This window comes from Giraffa tippelskirchi, chromosome 4 (genome assembly GCF_054371585.1).
Source record: "Giraffa tippelskirchi isolate mGirTip1 chromosome 4, T2T-mGirTip1v1.2.pri, whole genome shotgun sequence".
NCBI lineage: Eukaryota > Metazoa > Chordata > Mammalia > Artiodactyla > Giraffidae > Giraffa > Giraffa tippelskirchi.
This window is the reverse complement of record NC_137278.1, coordinates 94,184,727-94,207,483: the sequence shown is the minus strand read 5'-3', so window position 1 is coordinate 94,207,483 and position 22,757 is coordinate 94,184,727. Positions and strand designations below refer to the sequence as shown.

The window sequence follows — 22,757 nt, the reverse complement described above, 5'->3', positions numbered from 1 at the left end:
AATTTTCCTGTCTTAGTTTTATTGAAGTATAGCTGATTTACAATGTTGTATCAACTTCTGCTGTACAGCAAAGAGACTCAGTTATATACATACATACCTTACTTTTTAAATTCTTTTCCATTGTGGTTTATCCCAGGATATTGAATATAGTTTCCTGTGCTCTACAGTAGGACTTTGTTCATCCTGGCACACAATATTTTATTGTGAGAATTTGATGTCAAAATAGATAGTACTGGGGGCAGGAGAAGGCTTTGAAAATAATCCAAGATATGGGGTGGATTCACCAAATGGAAGAGACCCACAGTTGAAATTAGAGATTGCTTTATTTATTCATAATGAGAATCTCTAAGTGTTGAGCATGACTCTAGGCTCATCAGACTGGCACAAGCTTTCCTGCTGGGTGAGCATCTCAGAAAGCCAAGTTGTCAGCGAGTTGCCACAGGACCCTGGACTCCAGACTGCCAGCACATTCAGAGACTTCATTTCTCAGCATGTGGCCCTTAAGCTGTGTGCCTCAGAATCCCCCAAGTGGGTCTGATGGGCACTCAGACATCCAAACCCCACCCCAGACTCACTCTCTGGGAATGGAGCCTGGGAATCTGTATTTTTAACCAGCATCTCAGACAATGGCTAATGTTTGAGAACTCCTGGTTCATGCCCTTTAAGTGTCAAGAAACTGACCCATCTGGATATAAAATGTTGCTACATCTGGGAAAGTACTGGGCTAGACTCATCTTGGAGATCTCCTTTCCCTCACCCTTTCTTTCTTTAGATGCTTTCTTACTTTGGGTTTTGTTAGGGTGGAATAAGTGATGCCAGCTAGGAACCAGTTCCCCCTCCTAAGGCAGCCTCTCTGAGCTATGATGCCTCCAGAGGTCATCTCATTGTACTCATATCCAAGTTCCTTGGGGTCCCTTGCTGACTGTCATGCCATGTAAGACCTCTTGGCAACCCATCATGAGGCCATTATTCTACTTCCTCTTCATAAATCTTTAGTGTCATGGTCTGTGTGCCAGGTGGAGAAGATTTGCAGACACGAGACAGAATGGGAGGTGAATAGAGTCTTTCAGAGTGAGAGATGCCGTTAGAACAGTGGGCCATCACAAGGGAGAGCCGACACCATTCACGGGCTAGTAGCCAATTATTATAGCCTCAAGACAGAGGAAACTCCTGCTGGAAGGCTGGCATTAGGTGGTTGGTTAGGATGCTATAGGATGGGCATCCTTACCTAATATGGGGTCCGAGAGCTGTCTGGTTCAGGTCAGGGGAATTCAGGGCAATTGTTGCTATGCGGCTCGGTCACTTCCAAAGGTGACCTTGGTATAGGGCTCCACATCTGTGGCCTTGGTAAAAGCCTTTACACCTGTGATCTTGGTATAGGGCTCCACAGTTAGAGAAATTTAGAAAGGACAGTATCACCTCACTTAATTTTCATAGAACAATCTCTTTCTTGATGCAACCTATAAAGTTTCTTGCCGAGACATAGTCTTTATTGTTGTTCAGTTGCTAAGTCGTGCCTGACTCTTTGTGATCCCCATGGACTCTTTCCTTCGCTATCTCCCAGAGTTTGTGAAAATGCATGTCCATTGAGTTGGTGATGCCATCCCACCATCTCATCCTCGGTCTCCCTCTTCTCTTGCCGTTAGTCTTTCCCAGCATCAAGGTCTTTTCCAATGAGTCAACTCTTTGCATCAGGCGGCCATGAAAACACAGGGCTCTGCTATCTCCCTGGCTACCTCTGAACTTGAGACTTACTTCAGCCTGAATTGTCTCTAGATTTTACATCCAGACCCATCACGGCTTGGGGGCTCTTTGCTGACGACATTTGTTTGACTTTTCCAAAGTTTAATTGCTTCCACTTGGACTTTTTTTTTTTTAAAGATCATTTCAAAATAAAATTGCAATTTTCAGCTGACCAGAGTATCTGTGGAGGGCCCTGCTGTGATCTCCACCCGGCGAAGCTGCTGTGGCGTTGGCTCTGGGTTGAGATGGGGGCTTGCTCACACGTCACTCGGATCACTCTGTGGTCACCCACAGCACCGTGATATTAAGTGTGTGCTGGGGCCCTTCTGCATCCCTGCGTGAAATTGGAGAAGCTCGGGGCTGGATTTAGAAAGCAGTTTGAGAGCAACTGGTATTTAATGCAGGGCAGTTGTATTTTGAGCTCAGGGCTTGGACTCACCCTTTCATTGAGGAGGGCAGCCATCACACGCGGGCTCTTCCAGCAGAAAGTCTGAGTCAGCAGAGAGAGACCTGTGATTTGCGGGTGACTTGAGACAACTTTGCAGATCCTCATCCACGGAAGAGTTGCTGAAGGGAAGATGTTGCAGAGCCATGGAAAAGAGTGATGACCCTGACCCGCCAGGCCTCTTGTCCACTTAACTTCTCCCTCTTGCTGCATATTTTAGGTTATGACTCTAGTCGTGAGAACTTCCTTAGTGGTGGGCAGAGGAAGCAGAGACAAAACCCAAATAACTTTTAAATAATAACTAGTATCCTCAGCAGATGCTTCCCAGGTGACTCAGTGGTAAAGAACCCTCCTGCCAGTGCAGGAGATGTGGGTTCGATTCCTGGGTCAGGAAGATCCCCTGGAGAAGGAACTGGCCACTCCAGTATTCTTGCCTGGGAAATCCCATGGATGGAGGATCCTGGCAGGCTATAGTCCATGGGGTCACAAGAGTCAGAAACAACTGAGCAACTAAACCACCACCCAGCCTCAGTTGAATCTCATGGCCAACTTCATAGCAAAGAGAGAAGCAACTGCTATGTCCAGGCTCCGTATGGGGTCACTTGTGCATTTACTATTTGATTCAATCCCTAGATTTTTACTGTCAGGCCTGAATGAATAACCATATTTCACAGATGAAGAATCTATAGCAAAGGGAGTAAAGCTGCAGGAGGGCATCCAGCCTGGCCACGATGGACCAGACATGGGTGCACAAGGTCTCTTCCCGTTCTCTTATCTTTTTTCTCATTTTATTTGTATCTGGCTGTGCTGGCTCTTCATTGATCCTTAGGTTTTTCTCTAGTTGCAGTGAGCAGGGGGCTACTCTCCATTGTGGTGCATGAGTTTCTCATTGCAGTGGCTTCTCTTGTTGCAGAGCATGGGATCTGGAGCACAAAAGTTGTGGTGCAGGGGCTTATTTGTTCATCGGCATGTGAGATCTTCCTGACCCAGGGATAGACCCGGTGTCTCCTGCATTAGCAGGGGGATTCTTTACCACTGAGCCACCAGGGAAATCTCCTTTTCTCTTCTCTCTTATTCTTACCCTTTGAATGTTCAACTCATGGAGCTGGAAAGACAGGAGAGAACCCCTATGTTACTGATGAGGACACTGGACTCATGTCAAGTGGGCAGGAAATCCAGCGGTCTTTCTCCAAAATAGAGTTGGCTTGCTTGGCCAAGTCCAGCGTGTGGATCCAGGAAAGACTCTGGTCATCTCTATGCCTGAGTTCTGTAAAATTAGGGTGATGGTATTACTTAGAACTTAAGACCACGAGAAAATTCCTCTTAAGCTTTTAGAACAGTGAGTGCTCAGCATGCAGGGAGAACCCCATGCATGTTGGCTGTTGTTTTATATCGCACCAACTCATGCCAAAGCCGTTGACTGTGTGGATCACAATAAACTGTGGAAAATTCTGAATGAGATGGGCATACCAGACCACCTGACTTGCTTCTTGAGAAACCTGTATGCAGATCAGGAAGCAACAGTTAGAACTGGACATGGTTCCAAATAGGAAAAGGAGTACATCAAGGCTGTATATTGTCACCCTGCTTATTTAACTTATATGCAGAGTACATCATGAGAAATGCTGGGCTGGATGAAGCACAAGCTGGAATCAAGATTGCCGGGAGAAATATCAATAACCTCAGATATGCAGACGACATCACCCTTACGGCATAAAGCAAAGAACTAAAGAGCCTCTTGATGAAAGTGAAAGAGGAGAGTGAAAAAGTTGGCTTAAAGCTCAACATTCAGAAAACTAAGATCATGGCATTTGGTCCCATCACTTTATGACAAATAGATGGGGAAACAGTGGAAGATTTTATGACTTTATTTTTTTGGGCTCCAAGCTCACTGCAGATGGTGATTGCACCCATGAAATTAAAAGATGCATGCTGCTTGGAAGGAAAGTTATGACCAACCTAGACAGCATATTAAAAAGCAGATATTACTTTGCCAACAAAGGTCTGTCTAGTCAAGGCTATGATTTTTCCCATATTCATGTATGGATGTGAGAGTTGGAGTATAAAGAAAGCTGAGCGCCGAAGAATTGATGCTTTTGAACTGTGGTGCTGGAGAAGACTCTTGAGATTCCCTTGGGCTGCAAGGAGATCCAGCCAGTCCATCCTAAAGGAAATCAGTTCTGAATATTCATTGGAAGGACTGATGTTGAAGCTGAAACTCCAATACTCTTGCCACCTGTTGCGAAGAGCTGACTCATTTGAAAAGACCCTGATGCTGGGAAAGATTGAAGGCGAGAAGAGAAGGGGACAACAGAGGATGAGATGGTTGGATGGCATCACCTCTATCCATGGGAACAAGAATACTGGAGTGGATTATCATTTCCTTCTCCAAAGGATCGTCCTGACCCAGGTGGTAAGGTAAATTCAAAGCAAGCTAATATGGCAGGGAACAGCTTGCCAGAAGAAACTGTCTAATTTGGAAAAGATTTTTAAAAACATTCATTTGGGGGTGAATTTTCCTCCATAATTCTCTCTGGTTTATATTAACGTTTTCTTGACTCAAAGAAATCCTAGCTCCAGGAACATCCCATTCAAGAGGCAGTAAATTTGCCCATGAGCATGGACAGGGAGGCCATATGCCCTAGTTCAAGTCCTGGCTTCTTTACCTGCAAACTGTGTGACTTCAGTTGAGTGACTTAACTGCTCTCACCCTCAGTTTCCTTTCTGCAAACTGGAGACCAGGATGTCTGAGGGTTCAAGTGAGTTGATACACGTAAGCATTTAAAGCAATGTCTAGCACAGAGTTAAGTACAGACCTTTGGTGTTTGTAATATTATGATTTACAAGAAGAAACACATATATTTGGTCTTTATCCCCATTCAGGGCATTGCTATTGTTCAGTTGCTCAGTCATGTCTGACTCTTTGCAACCCAACCCCATGGACTGCAGCACGCCAAGCTTCCCTGTCCTTCACTATCTCCTGGCATTTGCTCAAACTCATGTCCATTGAGTCAGTGATGCCATCCAACCAGCTCATGCTCATTCAGGGCACTGAGCTCATTAAAAGCCTTGGAATTTCCTAAGCGAAGAGAGCTGAGTTTGTTATGCTAATGAGGTGACTTTTGGAAAGCCCCCACATAATCTTAGGAAGAGGGCTGGTTGCCAGTGGAATCAACCTTATGATTAAGGAGTTGGACTTCTCAGTCTCCCTCCTTAAGCCTCCCCACTCCCACCTCCAGGAAAGGGAGCTGAGCTGGATTAAAGTCAGTCACCCATGACCAGTGATTTAATCAATCCAGCCTATGTAACGAAGGTTCCATAAAAAGCCTAGAGGATTGGCTTTGGAGAACTTTCAGGTTGGCGGTGATTTGGGGAGGGTGGTGGTCCTGGAGAGGGCACAGGAGCCCCACAGCCCTGCCCCCATCCTTTGTCCTAAGAATCTCTTCCATCTGGCTGTTCCTTCTGTAGTAAACCAGTCATCAAGTTAGTAAGATGTTTCTCTGAGTTCTGTGAGCCATTCTAGCAAATTAACCAACCCCAAGGAGGGTCTATAGCTGGTGAGTCAGAAACACAGATGACAGCCTGTACTTACTTGTGCTGAACATCTGAAGCAGAGGAGGGGCTGTCCTGTGGGGCTGAAACCTTAACCTGTGGGGTCCAACTCCCATCTAGTCCTGTAGGTGGACTAATGCCAGATGGTGAAATCAGTCCTCTGGGCATTTGCCCCAAGTTGGCGTGGAGGTGATGAGAGATGTCAGGCTGATTGGTTCCTTGATGGGATCAGGGGTGAGGAGCAGTTGTGGGTGAGTGATCACTACTGGGCCTTCCCTGGTGACTCAGAGGGTAGAGAATCTGCATGCAGTGAGGGAGACCCAAGTTCCATCCCTGGCATGGGAAGACACCCTGGAGAAGGGAATGGCACTCTTCATGTGAAAACCCACTCCATATTCCTGCCTAGAGAATCCCATGGACAGAGGAGCCTGGTGGGCTACATACAGTCCATGGGGTCGCAAAGAGTTGGACACGACTGAGTGACTAACACTTTGACAAGATGACTCTTAGTTCTGAACTGCTAAGTCTGAGATACCATCAGCCCACTGAAAAGAAATTTTCCCTAGTTTTAGAAATAGGAGTCTAGAGCCTGGAAGAGAGATTGGAGGGAGATGCATATTTGAAAGTCGTTGGCAGGTAGGTGGTAACAGCAGCTATGAAGTATGGTCTGTCCTTTACCCTACCATTTTTTTTTTGTCTTTAAAAATTTTTATTTCATATCGGAGTATAGTTTTTTACCAGCACTTAAAATGTTTTTAGATAGCTCAACAAATCTCAAAATAACAGAAAGGAGGTTTTATTCCCATTTCCTCTGAGAAAATCCGGAAGGCTAAGTTTGTAACTTAGCAAAGATTTGAAAGAAGAATTCAAAATCATTTTCTGAACCCTAAACTCTTACTCTTGCTTCTCCTGTTCCCAAAGGTAAAAATTCTTAATGTTACATAGAAAAACTGTCCTAGCACAGAAAAACATCTGACTCATCAACGGATAATCAAAAAATGACACAAATACGTGGAATAGTTGGACAGTCATTTAGACTAAATTGCATCCATCTTTAAGTAGTAGTACTCTACCATTTTTTAAGCTGAGAAGGAGTGTCAGGCTTTCTAAATTGAAAAGAAGCTCCTTAAAGAAACTTCTTTGCTGTGTCCTAAATGAATAAAATCCTGCCACTCTTTGTTAAATTTTCTGACCTTTCTTTAGAAGTATGGTAAAAGCTTCTTCCCTTCTGTCATTTTTTTTAAGCTTTTTTTTCTAATTTAAACTGAAGTGTAGTTTATTTACATTGTTGTGTTAGTTTCAGATATACAGCAAGGTGATTCAGTAATATACTGAATATATGTGTGTATATGTATTACTGAATCACCTTGCTACATATTTGTTGCTTTTTAGTCACTAAGTCATGTCTGACTCTTTGTAACCCCATAGACTGTAGCCCACCAGTCTTCCCTGTCCATGGAATTTCCCAGCATGAATACTCAAGTGGATTGCCATTTCCTTCTCCAGGGGATCCTTCCGACCCAGGGATTGAACTGCATCTCCGGTTTATCACTTGTATATCATTCTTCAATAAAGTTGATAAAGAAACAAATACCAGCACATTTGAAACTGACTCTCCACTTCTGCTAAACCTTGGGTGGTGGGCAGGTGTCTTTCATCATTATTTTCTATGTTGAAAGAACTTTGCAAACTTTTACAGTGGTGTCCATAAAGGGTTACCAGTACTGTGATCTTGGGAGGTTGGTGAGCTTGTTAAAGGTAACAGAAAAGGACCACTTTCTGAAACTTCTCTAAACTGTTTTTTAACAGCATGACTCTGACACCAAATGTGTGCCTGTTTTCAATTCCAACCAGTTCTCCAAATCTTCAGATACCAACTTAGTATCCTACAATTTGATTCAGTTCTGACACTAAGTATTCAGAATTAGCACAAACCCCACAGGTTAAGGGCTCAGTCCCATAAGACTCCTCGACCTCAGGCACTAATTGCAAGACAACATACTTCTGACTGACTGGCCATAAAATTGGGGGTCCCCACAACTCGCTCTTTAGGTTTGACAATTTGCCAGAGCAGCCTACGGAACTCAGGAAAGCAGCTTAATTTTTATTTCCAGTTTATTGTAAATCTTAAAGGACATCAACCCTGAATAGTCATTGGAAGGATTGAAGCTGAAGTTCCGATATTTTGACTACCTGATGGAAAGAGCTGACTCGTTGGAAAAGACCCTGATGCTGGGAAAGTTGGAGGAGGAAGAGAGGGGGATGACAGAGGATGAGATGGCTGGATGGCATCATCTACTCAGTAGATGTGAGTTTAAGCAAACTCCGGGAGATAGCAAAGCAAAGGACGGGAAAGCCTGGTGTGCAGCCCATGGGGTCTCAAAGAATCGGACATGACTGAGCAACTGAACAGCAACAACCAGTTTATCGGAAAGGGTGCAACTCAGGAACAACCAAATGAAAGGGATGCGTGGGGTGAGGTCCCTTGGAATGTGTGCAGAGCTTCCACGTCTTCTCCAGGTGCACCACCCTCCAAGCACCAACCTGTAAGCTTTCTGAGCACTGTTCTTCGGGTTTTTTCTGGAAGTTGCATTACTTAGGCATGACTGATGAAGTTGTTGGCCATTGATGATTGAAATCAAGCTCCAGCCTTTCTCCTCTTCCTGGAGGGTCAGGGAGTGGGGATGAAAGATACAACCTTATCACCACATGGTTGTTTCCTCCAGCAACCAGTCCCCCTCCCTGGGAGCAGGGTAGGAGGGAACCCCAGTAAGAGTAAGAGTAAGAGTCACCTCATTAGTATAAATTCAGGAGTGATTGAAAGCACTCATTACAAATGACTCAGGTAATTACTAGATCTTTAGGAACTTTGTGCCAGGTCCTGGGGACAAGGACAAACATAAACATTTATTTTTTCTTTTTAATATTTTATTTTTAAAAATTATCTGGCTGCTCTGGGTTTTAGTTGCAGCACACAGGATCTTTTTCTTCCCCCAGCATCTTTTAGATGTGGCATGTGGGATCTACTTCCCTGACCAGGGATGGAACCAGGGCCCCCTGCACTGGGAGCATGGAGTCTTAGCCACCAGACCACCAGGGAAGTTCTCCAAAATATGTATTTCTTATTTTGTCCTGGTGTTGCACCTGCTGACTGAGCAAAGAAGATAAATCTGATTTTGTTTCCCCTTAGTGCCAGGGATGTGTTTGAGCGTTAGCACTGGCTGAGTTTCCCCTTCCAATATATTAAAAATATACACACATGATTGTAATTTGAAAGGAATCCAAGGAAAATCTTTCATAACTGTAATGACATCCAGAGCCATATAATTTGAAAGATAAGAATTGTTTTCCATGTAGTCATATGGATTATGTCTGTAAGTGTAGTCTTCTTAATTATACGTATGACTTTAGCTTCTGAAAATGCCATAGCCTCTTCCTGGCAGGGTGCACTGGTGTCTGGGGCCAGGGCTAGTCCTGTTGACTTTCTCAGGTCCCAGGAACAGATCAGGCTGCTTCTTATAATCTGTAGAGCAATGCAAAAGAGTTTTTGTTTGTGGCCTAAACATGCAAATCTTTTAGTTTCAATCATACTCTGTGAGTTTCCTTGGGTTTAAGAGTCAAGTAAACTCCCAGAGTCCCAATTAAACCATTCAAACTTGCTTTTTGAGTTTCATGCTAGCTTCTGGCTTCTCATCTTGGCTTCACTCCTTGGAACATGAACACAGCTCCAAAGGTGCAACACCCAGGGCTTCTAAGACCTGCACATGGGTTGCTCCAAGGTCAGGCAAAAGGTTAAATTGAACTAAATAAAGTCACTGAGTTGGGATACAACCACTAAGTTTCTTTTGGATTCATTTTGAAACCGTAAGTCACAATTTTCTTGCAAAAACTTAGGCAAGGTTTTTCTTAGAGCATGGTTTTGCTTTGCTTAAATAATATCCGTGCTTGTGTGCTCAGTCGTGTCCGACTCTTTGTGACTTCAAGGATTATAACCTGCCAGGCTCCTCTGCCCATGGGATTTCCTAGGCAAGAATTCTGGAGTGGGTTGCCATTTCCTTCTCCAGGGAATATTACCAACCCAGGGATTGAACCCTTATGTCTGCTGCATTGGCAGGTGGGTTCTTTACCATTAGCGCCACCAGGGAAGCCTTGTTACAGCAGCCCTAGGGAACTAACATAGAAGGCAGTGTGGCCAAGCTGCCCTTGAGTGGGGCATGAGGACCAGGGACCTGTGTGCAGAGGGGCCGTTGCATGCCCCCCTCATGGTCCTTCTCCTCCGTGAGTAGAGTTCACTAGATGAAGCCACCCAGATGAAGACTGGTAACACTTGAACTACTTTCAGGAATGTTGCTCTCTGCCAACTCACATTCCAAAGAGAAAACCTGTGCTGGGCTGGATAGCATTCTGGATCTTCATGTGCAAATGAACAGCAAAAAGTGTATGAATCGATTCCGTCATGACTCTAGAGAGCAATAAAAGACTTTCATTGTTTATTATGGAGCCTATGTTGAAAGGTGCATTCAGAGCCAGAGGAAATCAATTGATAATGACACCAAACTTAGCGAAGAGACTGGCACGTAGTAGGTGCTCAGTGCTTTAAAACTGTATTATACTTCTTGGGGCTGCCCAGGTAGTTTAGTGGTAAAGAAACCCCTGCCAATGCAGGAGACACAAGAGATGCAGTTTTGATCCCTGGGTCGGGAAGATCCCCTGGGGGAGGGCATGGAAACCCACTCCAGTATTCTTGCCTGGAGAATCCCATGGACAGAGGAGCCTGGTGGGCTATAGTCTGTAGGGTCACACAGAGACAGACATGACTGAGCACAGGACAGATTCTACTTACTCCCTGAAGCTGAATAGATTTAAATTATTTGGAATGCATATAATTTTAGGCAGCTGCGTCAATATTTCTTGTTATGTAATTTATTGTGGTATATTATTCAACTAGACCCAAAGTTAAGAATCTGTGTGTAAACCAACTATGTATAGAGTAGATAACTAATGAGAATCTACTATAAAGCACAGGGAAAAAAATTAAGGTCCAGTCTGTTCATTGAACATGTATAAGCTAAGCTTAAAGATGCATTCCAATACACAGGCGGTGCAGACACATAGGCTTTGATTCCACTCATACGAAGTACCTAGAATAGGTGACTAATTCATAGAGTCAGAAACTATATTAGTAGATTGTGTGGCTGGGGACCTAGTGTTTATTAGGAACAGAGTTTAAGTTTAGGAAGGTGGAAAATTGGGAAATGGATGATGGTGAGAGTTACAGAACAATGTGAACATACTTAGTACCACTGAGCTGTACAGTTAAACCTGGTCAAAAGAGTATGTTTTATATTATGTGACTTTACCACGAAAAAACAATTAAAAAAATAATCTGTGTGTAAACTGTTTTTCATTTGTTTCCTTAGAATTAATTATATTAATTGTAATGAATAATTTAAACAAATTAACATCTGAATTCATGGTAAGGACTGGTTGGTATTACTAGCTGGAAAATTTATGTAGATGACTTTGTAAAGGCTACCTTGATTTCTTTTTCTTTTTTTTTTTAAGACATTTAAAATTTTTTTTCAATTTATTTCTATTTTTTCCCAAACTTTAAACTTTTTATTCTGTATTGGGGTAAAAAAAATATGGAACTCTTCACAAATTTGCATGTCATCCTTGAGCAGGGGCAGTGCTGATCTTCTCTGTATCATTCCAATTTTAGTATATGTGCTGCCAAAGCAAGCACGACTGTTTCTCATTTCTAACTTAAGTCTACTTTCCTTTTTCTCACTTTCTTTTCATCTAGGTCTTGTATAACATCTTAATTGCCTTCACAAAGATGCACAAATTTGAAGACATAGAACCCGTGGACATTTTGGCTGGATGTGCCCGATTCATCATCGTTGGGTGTGGGGGTGTATTTTTTGGTGTCATTTTTGGATTTATTTCTGCATTTATCACCCGTTTCACCCAGAACATCTCTGCAATTGAACCCCTCATCGTCTTCATGTTCAGCTACTTGTCCTACTTAGTGGCCGAGACACTCTACCTCTCTGGCATCCTGGCGTGAGTACAAACGAAGGACCAACTCCCATCCAATAAGGAGAGTTTAGGACCACATCTTGTGGACCAGAATTAGGAAAGGCCTGACTTCTAAAGCTAGTCCTCAAAAGCGATGCAGGATTCAGGTTTCTTGAACTTCTGTCAAATCCGGTTCAGGTCCTTTGCCAAACAAATGTTCTCCCCAGTGCCTGCATTTGCTCTGTCCTGGTGATTTGCCTGAAGAGAGCTTGCTTAGCAATTACGAAGTCAATTTATAATGCTCAGAAAAGCTGGTGCGGAGATGAGCTGGGAGAGGTTCAAGGTCTCACTTCAGTTGTTATCTTTTTTCCTTGAAAAATGCATTATTTTAAAGGAAGGCGTGCCAGGAACTACTGTCATTCCTGGACTCTGCTTTCTGCCCTTTCACTTAAGTCACGTCATTGCTCCAGGACTGGACAGTGTGGAGTAAAACTCAAGAGATAGGATAAGACTAGAAATTCAGATTTTTTTTTTCCTAATGAAAATATTTTTGAAATGTTTATCCTTGTTTAGATCTTGGAATAAGGTTTCTCAACTTGATTTATTGTATATGATCATGTTGCCTTTTTTAAAATGACATTATTCTCATACCCAGATCCTTGGGCACAATTTTATTGTATAGAAATATTTATTTTGATTACATACAGTAGTGTAAAGTCTTGGCAGCTTCCCTAGTGCCTCAGACGGTAAAGAATCTGGTTGTAACGCAAAAGATCTGGGTTCATTCCCTGTGTTGGGAAGATCCCCCAGAGAAGGGAATGGCTACCCACTCTAGCATTCTTGCCTGGAGAATCCCTTGGACAGGGGAGCCTGGTGGGCTACAGTCCATGGGGTCACATAGAGACGGACACAACTGAGCAACTAACGCTTTGGCTTTCACTTTCACAAAGTCTAGTCACTCATCATTCTCTCTCCTTAAAAGTGAATGTGGAAGGACCTAGAGTCTGCTGTACAGAGTGAAGTAAGACAAAAAGAGGAAAACAAATGTCATATACTAACGCATATGTGTGGAATCTAGAAAAATAGTACTGATGAATCTGTTTGCAGGGCAGTAATAGAGCTGCAGACACAGAGAACAGACTTGTGTACACAGATGGGGAAGGAGAGGGTGGGACGGATTGGGAGAGTAGCATTGACATATGTACATGACCATGTGTGAATATAGTGGGCAGCTGCTGTATTGCACAAGGAGCTCAGCCCTAGTGCTCTGTGATGACCTAGAGGGGTGGGATGGGGCGGGGTGGGGGGGCAGTGGGAGGAAAGACCAAGAGGGAGGGGATATATGTATACTTATGGCTGGTTCACCCTGTTGTACAGCAGAAACCAACACAACATTGTAAAGCAATTATATCCCAAGTATAAATAACTAAATACCACCAGCAAAAGGAAATTTCTAGTTCTCATCGGGAAGTAGCAAGTCTAAAATTAAGTAATGATTCTGCCAGTTTATTCAAATTAATATACTTGGCTCATATAACCTCTCTTGCATTTTTGAAACCCACCTGATTTATTTGCTATAATATACTAAAAGTATACACATATTTTAAAGAATAAAAATCTACTATGTACTGAAAAAAATCTAGCAAACTACTAAGACAAAGCAAATCCTTTCTTTCCTTTCCAAACTTGCTAAGTGGCTCTAGAACAAAGCATTTTAAGTGAAAATTTTCTCATTAGATTTTTGTAGGGAACATTACAGTATGAGGGGTCTTGCTGAATTATTCTTTCTAGGAGACTGCACTGGCTTTATTTTGGTTTAAGGCAAGTGAAGCTGAGAGTAAGAGGTAGGGCTGACATAGCTTTTGATAAGGAGAGCAAGGTAGAAACAGTCCTGCTTCGGGCTCCTGCATGAATTATGCACTATTTTGTTTTTGGGAAACCATGCCACTCCCACCTTCCCCCATCACAGTCAGCTTGTGCAGACCCCTTGGGTAGTGAGAAGAAGAAGAAAGAAAATGAACATTTGCAGTTGGGGAAGATGTTCTGTCTAGATAAAAACAGGATTTGTGTCTCTGTGCCATCACTGGGCTTCCCAGGTAGCTCAGTGGTAAAGAATCTGTCCACCAATGCAGGAGAAGCAGGTTTGGAAGATCCCCTGGAGGAAGAAATGGCAAACCACTCGAGTATTCTTGCCTGGGAAAAGCCCATGCACAAAGGAGCCTGAGGGGTTACAATCCAGGGGGTCGCAAAGACATCAGACACAACTGAGTGACTGAGCACCCACATATACCGTCACCCAAAGAGGGGAGTTTCCAAGGAGGGGCAAGGCCCTGTGGCTTCTCTCTGTTCCTTCTGCAGAATCACAGCCTGTGCGGTGACAATGAAAAAGTATGTGGAAGAAAACGTGTCCCAGACCTCATACACGACCATCAAGTACTTCATGAAGATGCTGAGCAGCGTCAGCGAGACCCTGATCTTCATCTTCATGGGTGTGTCCACCATTGGAAAGAACCACGAGTGGAACTGGGCTTTTATCTGCTTCACCCTGGTCTTCTGCCAGATCTGGAGGGCCATCAGTAAGACACGGCAGGGCCCACAGAGTCCTACCTGCTTCTCTTTTTATTTTTCTTATTCCTTCCTGCAAGATGAAAGCATAAGCAATGAGATGATGCGAACTGGTTTAACTGGTTGGGGTGGGGGTAGAGGGGTTGGGTACCTTATGGCGACCAGCAATGTTCTCTGGTTGCTTCCTCTATCAGTTCAAAATAATTACTGGCTGATAAGTTTCTGCACTAAAACAGAGCTGGAGCCAGAGCACTTTTATTTTTTTAATCGAGGAGAGAAATTTCACAAAGACACATTTAAATATAACTCAGTACATTTACCTTTTTCTCATCACGTCTTTGCCAACTTGTACCTTCTTGCACCTTAAATTAGATATAGATTATAAACTGCAGGCTCTCTTTTACACTTCTGTTACAGGAAAAATGCAATCTCACAAATTGTAGTCTATAGAAGGCAAATCTTGCTAGAAAACAATCTCCTAAATATTACAGGTGGCTTTAGTCAAGGATTGAGTATGATGTATAGAAAACAAAGGAAGTGGATCCTTACTTTTTTTTATTTTTTGAAAAATGCTTTGTAAAGGCAACTCTACAATGTAACTGATTGTCTATTGTTCAGTCCCTAAGTCCTGTCCAAATCCTTGTGATCCCAGGGACTGCTGCATGCCGGGCTCCCCTGTCCGATCATCCCTATCAAATATGCGTCATTTAAAAACATGAGATGTCTTGTTGAAGGCCTTTTAATTTAACTTGTATATTTGTTTCTGGAATTAGTAAGAACACTCATTATTGAACTACAAGATTTCTTTTGATTAGAAGCAGTTTTATTTTAAAATGATTTTGACCAATATTTGAAGTATTTTTTACATGGTTTTGATGGGTAGTTTCAAGCCAATTACTCAGAGAGAAATTAGGAGAAATGGCTAAGAACTCATCTTGAATTCTAAATTTAGAATGGTTTTTAGGATGTAGGAAAGAATAACAAGAATGCAGAAATATTAAAAAATTCATAAAAGTAACTCTGAATATGTGTGCCTTGGGTCTTCAGAGGAGAATAGAATAAAAAATACGCTGATATAAATTTATAATCTCACATCAAGTCTTATCACTAATTAGCTGTTTGACCTTGGGAAGACAGTTAACTGTGCTTCCCAGGTGGCACAGTGGTAAAGAATCCACCTGCCAATGCAGAAGATGTGAGTTCAATCCCCGGGTTGGGAAGATCCCCTGGAGAAGGAAATGGCAACCCACTCCAGTATTCTTGCCTAGACTATCCCATAGACAGAGCCTGGTGAGCTACAATCCACAGGGTCGCAAAGAGTTGGAGGCGACTGAGCACACATACAGAAGGTTAACTACTGAAAAGCTTCTTCCCCAGCCACAAAACAGTGGACGTGGACAAATTTCTTAGGTCCTTTTAAGTTCTCATACTGCAGGGATCTACAGAGTCAAGTTAACGACAAGAGGAGCATCAAATTCAAAGCTTCAGCCCAGCCAACAAGAATAGAATCCATCTAGGAGATTAATGTTGCAGAGACCTCATCATGGTTGACCCTTGTTGACCATCCAGCCCAGCTCCTGTATTTTCCATCCAAGGGAAATGATGGAACAGTTCCCAAGAAAAATGACTTGGCCACATCAGGGTGAGGGACAGAGCCAGGTGTCAGAGTGCAGCTCTCTGGCTACCACCTGACTCGTCGTAGCTAAGAATAGTTCTCACTCATGAAGGCTTATAACATAGACGGTCATGTTTTCTGTTATTTATAAATATTGAGTTTATTGAACTTTACCTCCATCTTCTGATATAAATACTGTCAGCGTCTCCATAAAGCAGGTGAGGACACTGAGTACCTGACAAGATTAAGACACTTGTCCAAGGTCACAGGACTAGCCCATGGAGGAGCCGGGACAAACAAAACAAAATCAAAAACGTTAAATTGTATTGTCTCCTGCATTTTCAATGTCCCTACTATCAAAGGATGCTAGGAAAGAATAACAAGAATGTGGGAATATTTAAATTATTCATAAAATTAACTCTAAATATGTGTGCCTATTGGGTCTTCGGGGGAGAAAATAATTAAGAATCCTCTGACATAAATTGATAATGTCACATCAAGTCTTGTCACTATTACTATCTAGCCATTTGACCTTGGTGGTGGTGGTGGCTGTTCAGTAGCTAGGTCATGTCGGACTCTGTAACCCCATGAATTGTAGCACACCAGGCTCCTCTGTCCTCCACCATCTCCCAGAGTTTGCTCAAATTCTTGTCTCTTGTGTTGGTGATGTTATTTGACCTTGAACAGACAGTCAACAACTCCAAAACTTCTACCCCAAGCACACAACAGTGGGTGTGGAGCAATTCGTTAGGTCCCTTTCAGTTCTAATACTACAGCGATCTATAGGGCAGTAGAGTTAGTGTCAAGGATGCTTGCTGTGATGTCTGTGTCATTAGAAGTCACATGAGGATACTGAGTGCTTTATTATTCTCTGATTAGTCAGAGCTTAAGTGAAGGGACCTCTCTCACCAAGAAATACTGCATTGGTTGTAACTCAGCCACGTGGGCCACTGGGAGATGGAGAAAGATGGGATAGACAACACCTGTTTCCAATAAGCTCTCCCAACCTCCATTTCCACTTACTGACAGTAAGAAGCCCCCTGGTGACCCCTTGCCAACTTCCTTTCTTGTTTGCACTGAGTCTCAAGAAGAACCAAACCACTCACACAAGCTCTGCTCCCCTGCAGAGAGCCCCCCATGCACTGTGAGGGCCCCTCTCACCTTCAAAGTCACACACCTCCTCTGCTGACTAAGTGAGAGTAGGAGCTGATGGAAAGGCTTGCACCCTCCAAGTAATACCCTTGCTTTTCTTAATTTTGAAAGGCAGAGCAAAGTTTACAAAAATAAATTAGAAAATAGATGCCATTTCTTATAGCAAAAGAATCAAGATGTATTCCTCTAAATACACACACGTGCTCAGTCACTAAGTCGTGTCCGACTCTATGAGACCCCAAGGACCGTAGCCCGCCTGGCTCCTCTGTCCATGGTATTATCCTGCTAAGAATAATACCATGGGCTGCCATGTCCTTCTCCTGGATCTTCCTGGGCCAGGGATCGAACCCTTGTCTCCTGCATTGCAGGCTGATTCTTTACCACTGAGCCACCTGGGAAATCCCAAATACACACACACATGGAAACACACACACTTGTGAGCATTCCTGTTGGGAACGTACCAGAGCAAACTTCTGACTTGAAGCACTGCTGTGCCACAACTAGCTGAGAAGTGAAGAGCTTTGTAAGCTGATCTGTTTGGCACGGACAGTCATGGGTGTGATGGAATTCGGTTGCCTTGTGTGGGGGCACATGACACGACCTGTATTCACTAGCACTGCTGTGTCTCTGCTCATTCGTGACCCTTCCCTCTAATACATATTTTCCCCCTTCTAGGCGTGTTGGTTCTCTTCTATGTCAGTAACCGGTTTCGGACTTTCCCCTTCTCCATCAAGGACCAGTGCGTAATTTTCTACAGCGGTGTCCGAGGAGCTGGAAGTTTTTCCCTTGCGTTTTTGCTTCCTCTGTCTCTTTTTCCTAGGAAGAAATTGTTTGTCACTGCTACTCTAGTCGTTATATATTTTACTGCATTTATTCAGGTTGGTAGATTTCATTCCTATTTGAAATAAATCGATTCTTCTCAGGATTGTGTTTTAAATTAATAAAATACCAAGGCAAGGATACTGTTATCTGATTTTCAGATATGTGCTCAATACTGAAACTAAATCCCAAATATGTCTAGATCACGTTTTGGGTCATCCTGTAAACTGTAAGTTTTGGTGACTTTTGAATAATAAAATCAAAATGTTCTTAGGTACAGGTGAACGATAGCACCTCTAATATGTATTACTGAAAATAAGATTCCAGTTAGTACTAAATAGTTTTTATTTTAACTGGAATTAGTGCTTAGCAAACTAATGGGAGTTTGTTTTAAAGAATGAAACTAGATCCTTGCTTTAAAATAGAGACATAATACCTATTTTTATTGCAGAATTTAAAAACATTAAATAAGAACTAAAGTAAACACTGGAACATTTATTTAGGAGAAACTAGTACAAAACAAAGACATAAAAATTGGGAGTCCCTATAGATTTGCTAATAGATTTGTGATCTCTACAGTGACAATCTTCACTACAACAAAACCCTTTATTTTGTTGTTTACGACTTAGGGAATCACAGTTGGCCCGCTGGTCAGGTATCTGGATGTTAGAAAGACCAATAAAAAAGAATCCATCAACGAAGAACTCCATACTCGTGTAAGTTATCTCTTGGTCATCTGATGATTAATAAGTTAGTAAGATGTCCCCTCTTGGTTGCCTATGGGGATTGATTTAGAGGTGTGGATATGTCACTAGACATGATCTCTTTCCTCTTCAGCTCCACTAGCAGTGTTGCTGTAGGAAATTATCACACACTCAGTTGCCTGAATCTTACAGTTATTATCTTATAGTTCTGGAGGTTGGAAGTTCACAGTGAGTCTCACTGGGATGAAATCAAGATCTTGCAGGACTGAGTTTCTTTCTGAACGTTCTAGGAAAGGGTCTGTTTTTTTTTCTAGATTTATTTTTTCCATGTAGGCCATTATGGGCTTTCCTTGTGGCTCAGATGGTAAAGAATCTGCCTGCAATGCAGGACACCCAGGTTTGATCTCTGGGCCAGGAAGATACCCTGGAGAAGGAAATGGTAACCCACTCCAGTATTCTTGCCTGGAGAGTCCCATGGACAGAGGAGCCTGACATGCTGCAGTACTTGGGGTTGCAAAGAGTCGGACACAACTGAGCGACTGAACAACAACAAATGGCTCTGGGGAATAGAAATGGGAACTAATGCACAGAAGATGTACTGTGAGAAGCTTCAGCTTCTAATGAAGAGCATCCGGACAATGGTTTCTTGTACAGCACAGTCACAGGTGAAGCACAAGCAGTAACTGGGGACCCTCGGCACAGGTGCTGTCCAAGAGATTCAGGCTTTGAGCCACAGGCTTCAAGACCACTGACCCACATAATGTGTAATTTTCTTTCATGTCTGAGAGTCCTTAACTCTGATGCTGGAAAAACTGATGAAGTCAAAGTCGGCGCAGAATTTCATGGCCAAAGTCACTTATGGAAATAAAATAATTTTAATTCCAGGAAATCCAAAAGAAAAAATTTCTGAGCCCATTTGGAAGTATTCAACAGCTGGGGATTAAGGAGTGAGTGTTTTAAAAGAAATATTCCTCTAAACACAGTGGAATACAGCCTGAGTGCTTTGGGCTTCCCTGGTGATTCAGTGGTAAAGAATCTGCCTGCCAATGCGGGAGACACAGATTCCATCCCTGGTCCTGGAAAGCCCCACCTGCCTCAGAGTGACAAAGCCTGTGCACTGCCAGTACTGGGCCTGTGCTCAAGAGTGGGAGCCGCAATAACTGAAGCCTGCACGCCTGAGAGCCCTGCTCTGCAACCAGAGAAGCCACCGCAATGAGAAGAACACACACCGCTACTAAAAAGAGTAGCCCCTAGTTGCCTCAACTAGAGAAAAGCCCGAGTAGCAACAAAAACCCAGCATAGCCAACAATAAAGAATAAATAAATAGAACTTAAAAAAAATGGGCTTTAACCTGATTGAAGATATTTGTCTCTTTATCCCCTCTATTTATTATATTAAGAAATTAGATAGTATACCCCCTTTCTTATTTATCTCTTTTTATCACAAAAGATATAATTATTGGTAGAAAGTACATAATTGTTTCAGAATTAATTGAGTATTTTCATCTACTTTCTCCCCAGAATTTAGAAGCCATGATAAACTTCACTGATTACAAACTTAGATTATTTGTAAATTAATAAATTATAAAGAGATCGTGTTTTTTCCTAAATTCTTATAAACAATTTGGATAAAGCAAATGTAGTATAACTGGCGTGGATGGTGAAATGTAAATACTGAGACAAAAATATCAGATAAAAACAGATATAATTCCGTAGTTATCATTTTGTTGCTTAGTCATGTCTGGCTCCTTTTGCAACCCTGTAGACTGTAGCCCACCAGGCTCCTCTGTCCATGGGATTTCCCAGGCAAGAATACTGGAGTAGGCTGCCACTTCCTTTTCCAGTAGATATTATAATAGAGTATCCATAAAGCTATATTTTTAAAAACTGTATAAAAAGGGACTGGCATTTTCTTTTCTTTTTGCAATGAAATTAGAGCCATAATTAGTTATTAGGCTTTATATCCATGTCATTTCAGTAATGAGTAACTTCCTTGATCATTCTAGAAAGAAAGCAAGTACCTTGTTTTCCTTAGAAGTTATGTGCTTTATTGAAGAACTTATCTACAGAGCCTTTGAATTATGAAAGACATTGGTGGCATTACTGGAAAAGGCATTGTAAGCTTCAGTTCTGTCAACAGAGTGATAGAAAAGAGGATGTGAGCTAGGAAAGTAAAGCCTCCTTTGTTTTTCACAGTGTGTTAACTTTCCTTGCATGTCTTGTAAGGTTAATGTCTCACTAGCAGTCATTTTTCTGTGTTTGTTGTCAGCTGATGGACCACCTGAAAGCTGGAGTTGAAGATGTGTGTGGGCAGTGGAGCCACTATCAAGTGAGAGACAAGTAAGAGACAGCTTTCACCCCTGAGGAGGAGCAGATGTGATGTGGGGAGCCTTGGAAGCTTCCCCTGGAAGCTGAGCATGAAATTAGACAGAATCCCGGGGAAGGGAACCAGGAAGACAAAGGGCCCAGGAGTCATGCCATATAGGAAGCAGGAAGAAGTCCTGGGAAATGGACTCCCAGGGGGTGGAGGCAGTGAACTTGGAAGTGAGTGCTTTAGAGAGAACTAGTACAACCTGCTTCCCAGGTGGCTCAGCCATAAAGAATCCACCTGCCAGTGCAGGAGATGCGGGTTCGATCCCTGGCTCAGGAAGATCCCTTAGAGAAGGAAACGTCAACCCACTCCAGTATCCTTTCCTGGAGAATCCCATGAACAGAGGAGCCTGGCAGGCTACAGTCCATGGTATACAAAGAGTTGGACAAGACTGAGCGACTAAGCCTGCATGGGGCATGTTATAACAGAGGCAAATGCATAAACTATATAATAATGTGGGAGTGGGTTTGGAAAATAAATGAGGCAGAGAATGCAGAGAAGAATGCAAGCCTGCCAAGCGTCAGCAATAGCAGTGTATTTCCATATGCAAAGGCAAGGGGGAGCATGTCGTGGTTTGGATATGGTCAGAAAGATGAGACAAGGTGAAAGATTGGAAAGACAAGGACGCACTTTGACAGTGCAGAGTCCAGCATCTCTGTACAGCCATTGATACTATAAAGTTCTATTTGAACTTTAAGACTCATATCAAAAGGCTATTAAATAGGAGTGTAGCCATACTCGGACTTTGGAAGGCAAACTACACAATGCTGTGGAAGCTGGATTAGAAAGAGAAAAATTAAATGGGGAGACACATAACATTGACATATATACATTACCATGTGTAAAACAGATAGCTAGTGGGAAGCTGCTATATAGAACAGAGAGCTTGGCTTGGTGCTCTGTGATGACCTAGAGGGTGGGATGCAGGGGTGGGAGGGAGGCTCGAGAGGGAGGGGATATATTTTACTTTATGAATCGTGAGTATATTAACCCAATATTTTAAAGCAATCATACTCCAATAAAAAGAAAGAGAAGAATTATCTCTCACACCAGTTATCTCTCACATGATCTCCTTAACTGTCCTGTGTTGTTATTCTCATTTTAAAGATGAGCAAACCAACTCTGAGAAGTCAACTAACCTGTTGTACAGTGGAACCTGGATGTGCGTTTAGGTCTCTTGTTTTCAATGAGCCACAGAGCTTCCAGACTAGTGAAGGTCAGGAATTAGCAGAAGGGATATTGAAATACTTCTAGGGGAGACATGCTGGCTATGACATCAGAAAAGGAAGATGAAGCAAGAGAAAATGAGAATGATCATCTGATCTGCAGATAGCGAGTAGAGGGAGGTAACAATGTCATGGTTAAGTTTATAGATTGTAGAAGAATGTTTAGAGTTAATAGTAGATTCTGCTTGTGTCTCATACTCATTCAACCCCTTTTGGAACTGAGTTTCAAGTTCAAGAGGAAATCGTGACTGGTGATAGAGATTGTGAATTGGCAGTATTTGGTACCCAAAGCTGTGGATGTGGCTGAGATGACTGGGATCCTGGGAAGAGGAGAAGCTCCCTGAGGACAGGACTCAGAGAAGCTTTTCTTTTTTCCCTTTTTCCTTTCCTCTGAGGCAGGAAAGGGAGAGGAAGGACAGAGGAGACTAGGAAGAAGTCATGAGAAAGGCTAGAAGGGAAACAGGACATGCAGGGTTTATAGGAAGTGGCCACCAAGTTGTCCATCAGGAGGAGCCAGTGGCTAATCGCATAAGGGCAATGGCGAC

General features: G+C 42.7%; 1 protein-coding gene and 1 non-coding gene across 2 annotated transcripts in view; one reads left to right on the top strand and one right to left on the bottom strand.

Annotated features, from left to right (window-relative positions):
* The window catches only part of SLC9A4 (solute carrier family 9 member A4), a 50,271-nt gene that overhangs the window by 10,031 nt on the left and 17,483 nt on the right, over positions 1–22,757 (top strand). The window contains exons 3-7 of the mRNA XM_081591459.1: positions 11,547–11,806; positions 14,120–14,337; positions 17,769–17,971; positions 18,542–18,628; positions 20,885–20,955. Coding sequence (XP_081447585.1) covers positions 11,547–11,806; positions 14,120–14,337; positions 17,769–17,971; positions 18,542–18,628; positions 20,885–20,955 — 839 coding nt within the window. The remainder of the gene's footprint in view (positions 1–11,546; positions 11,807–14,119; positions 14,338–17,768; positions 17,972–18,541; positions 18,629–20,884; positions 20,956–22,757) is intronic.
* On the bottom strand, positions 11,380–11,486 carry LOC145504009 (U6 spliceosomal RNA). Its single transcript, XR_014052002.1, has one exon. It is a non-coding gene; the product is annotated as a U6 spliceosomal RNA (small nuclear RNA).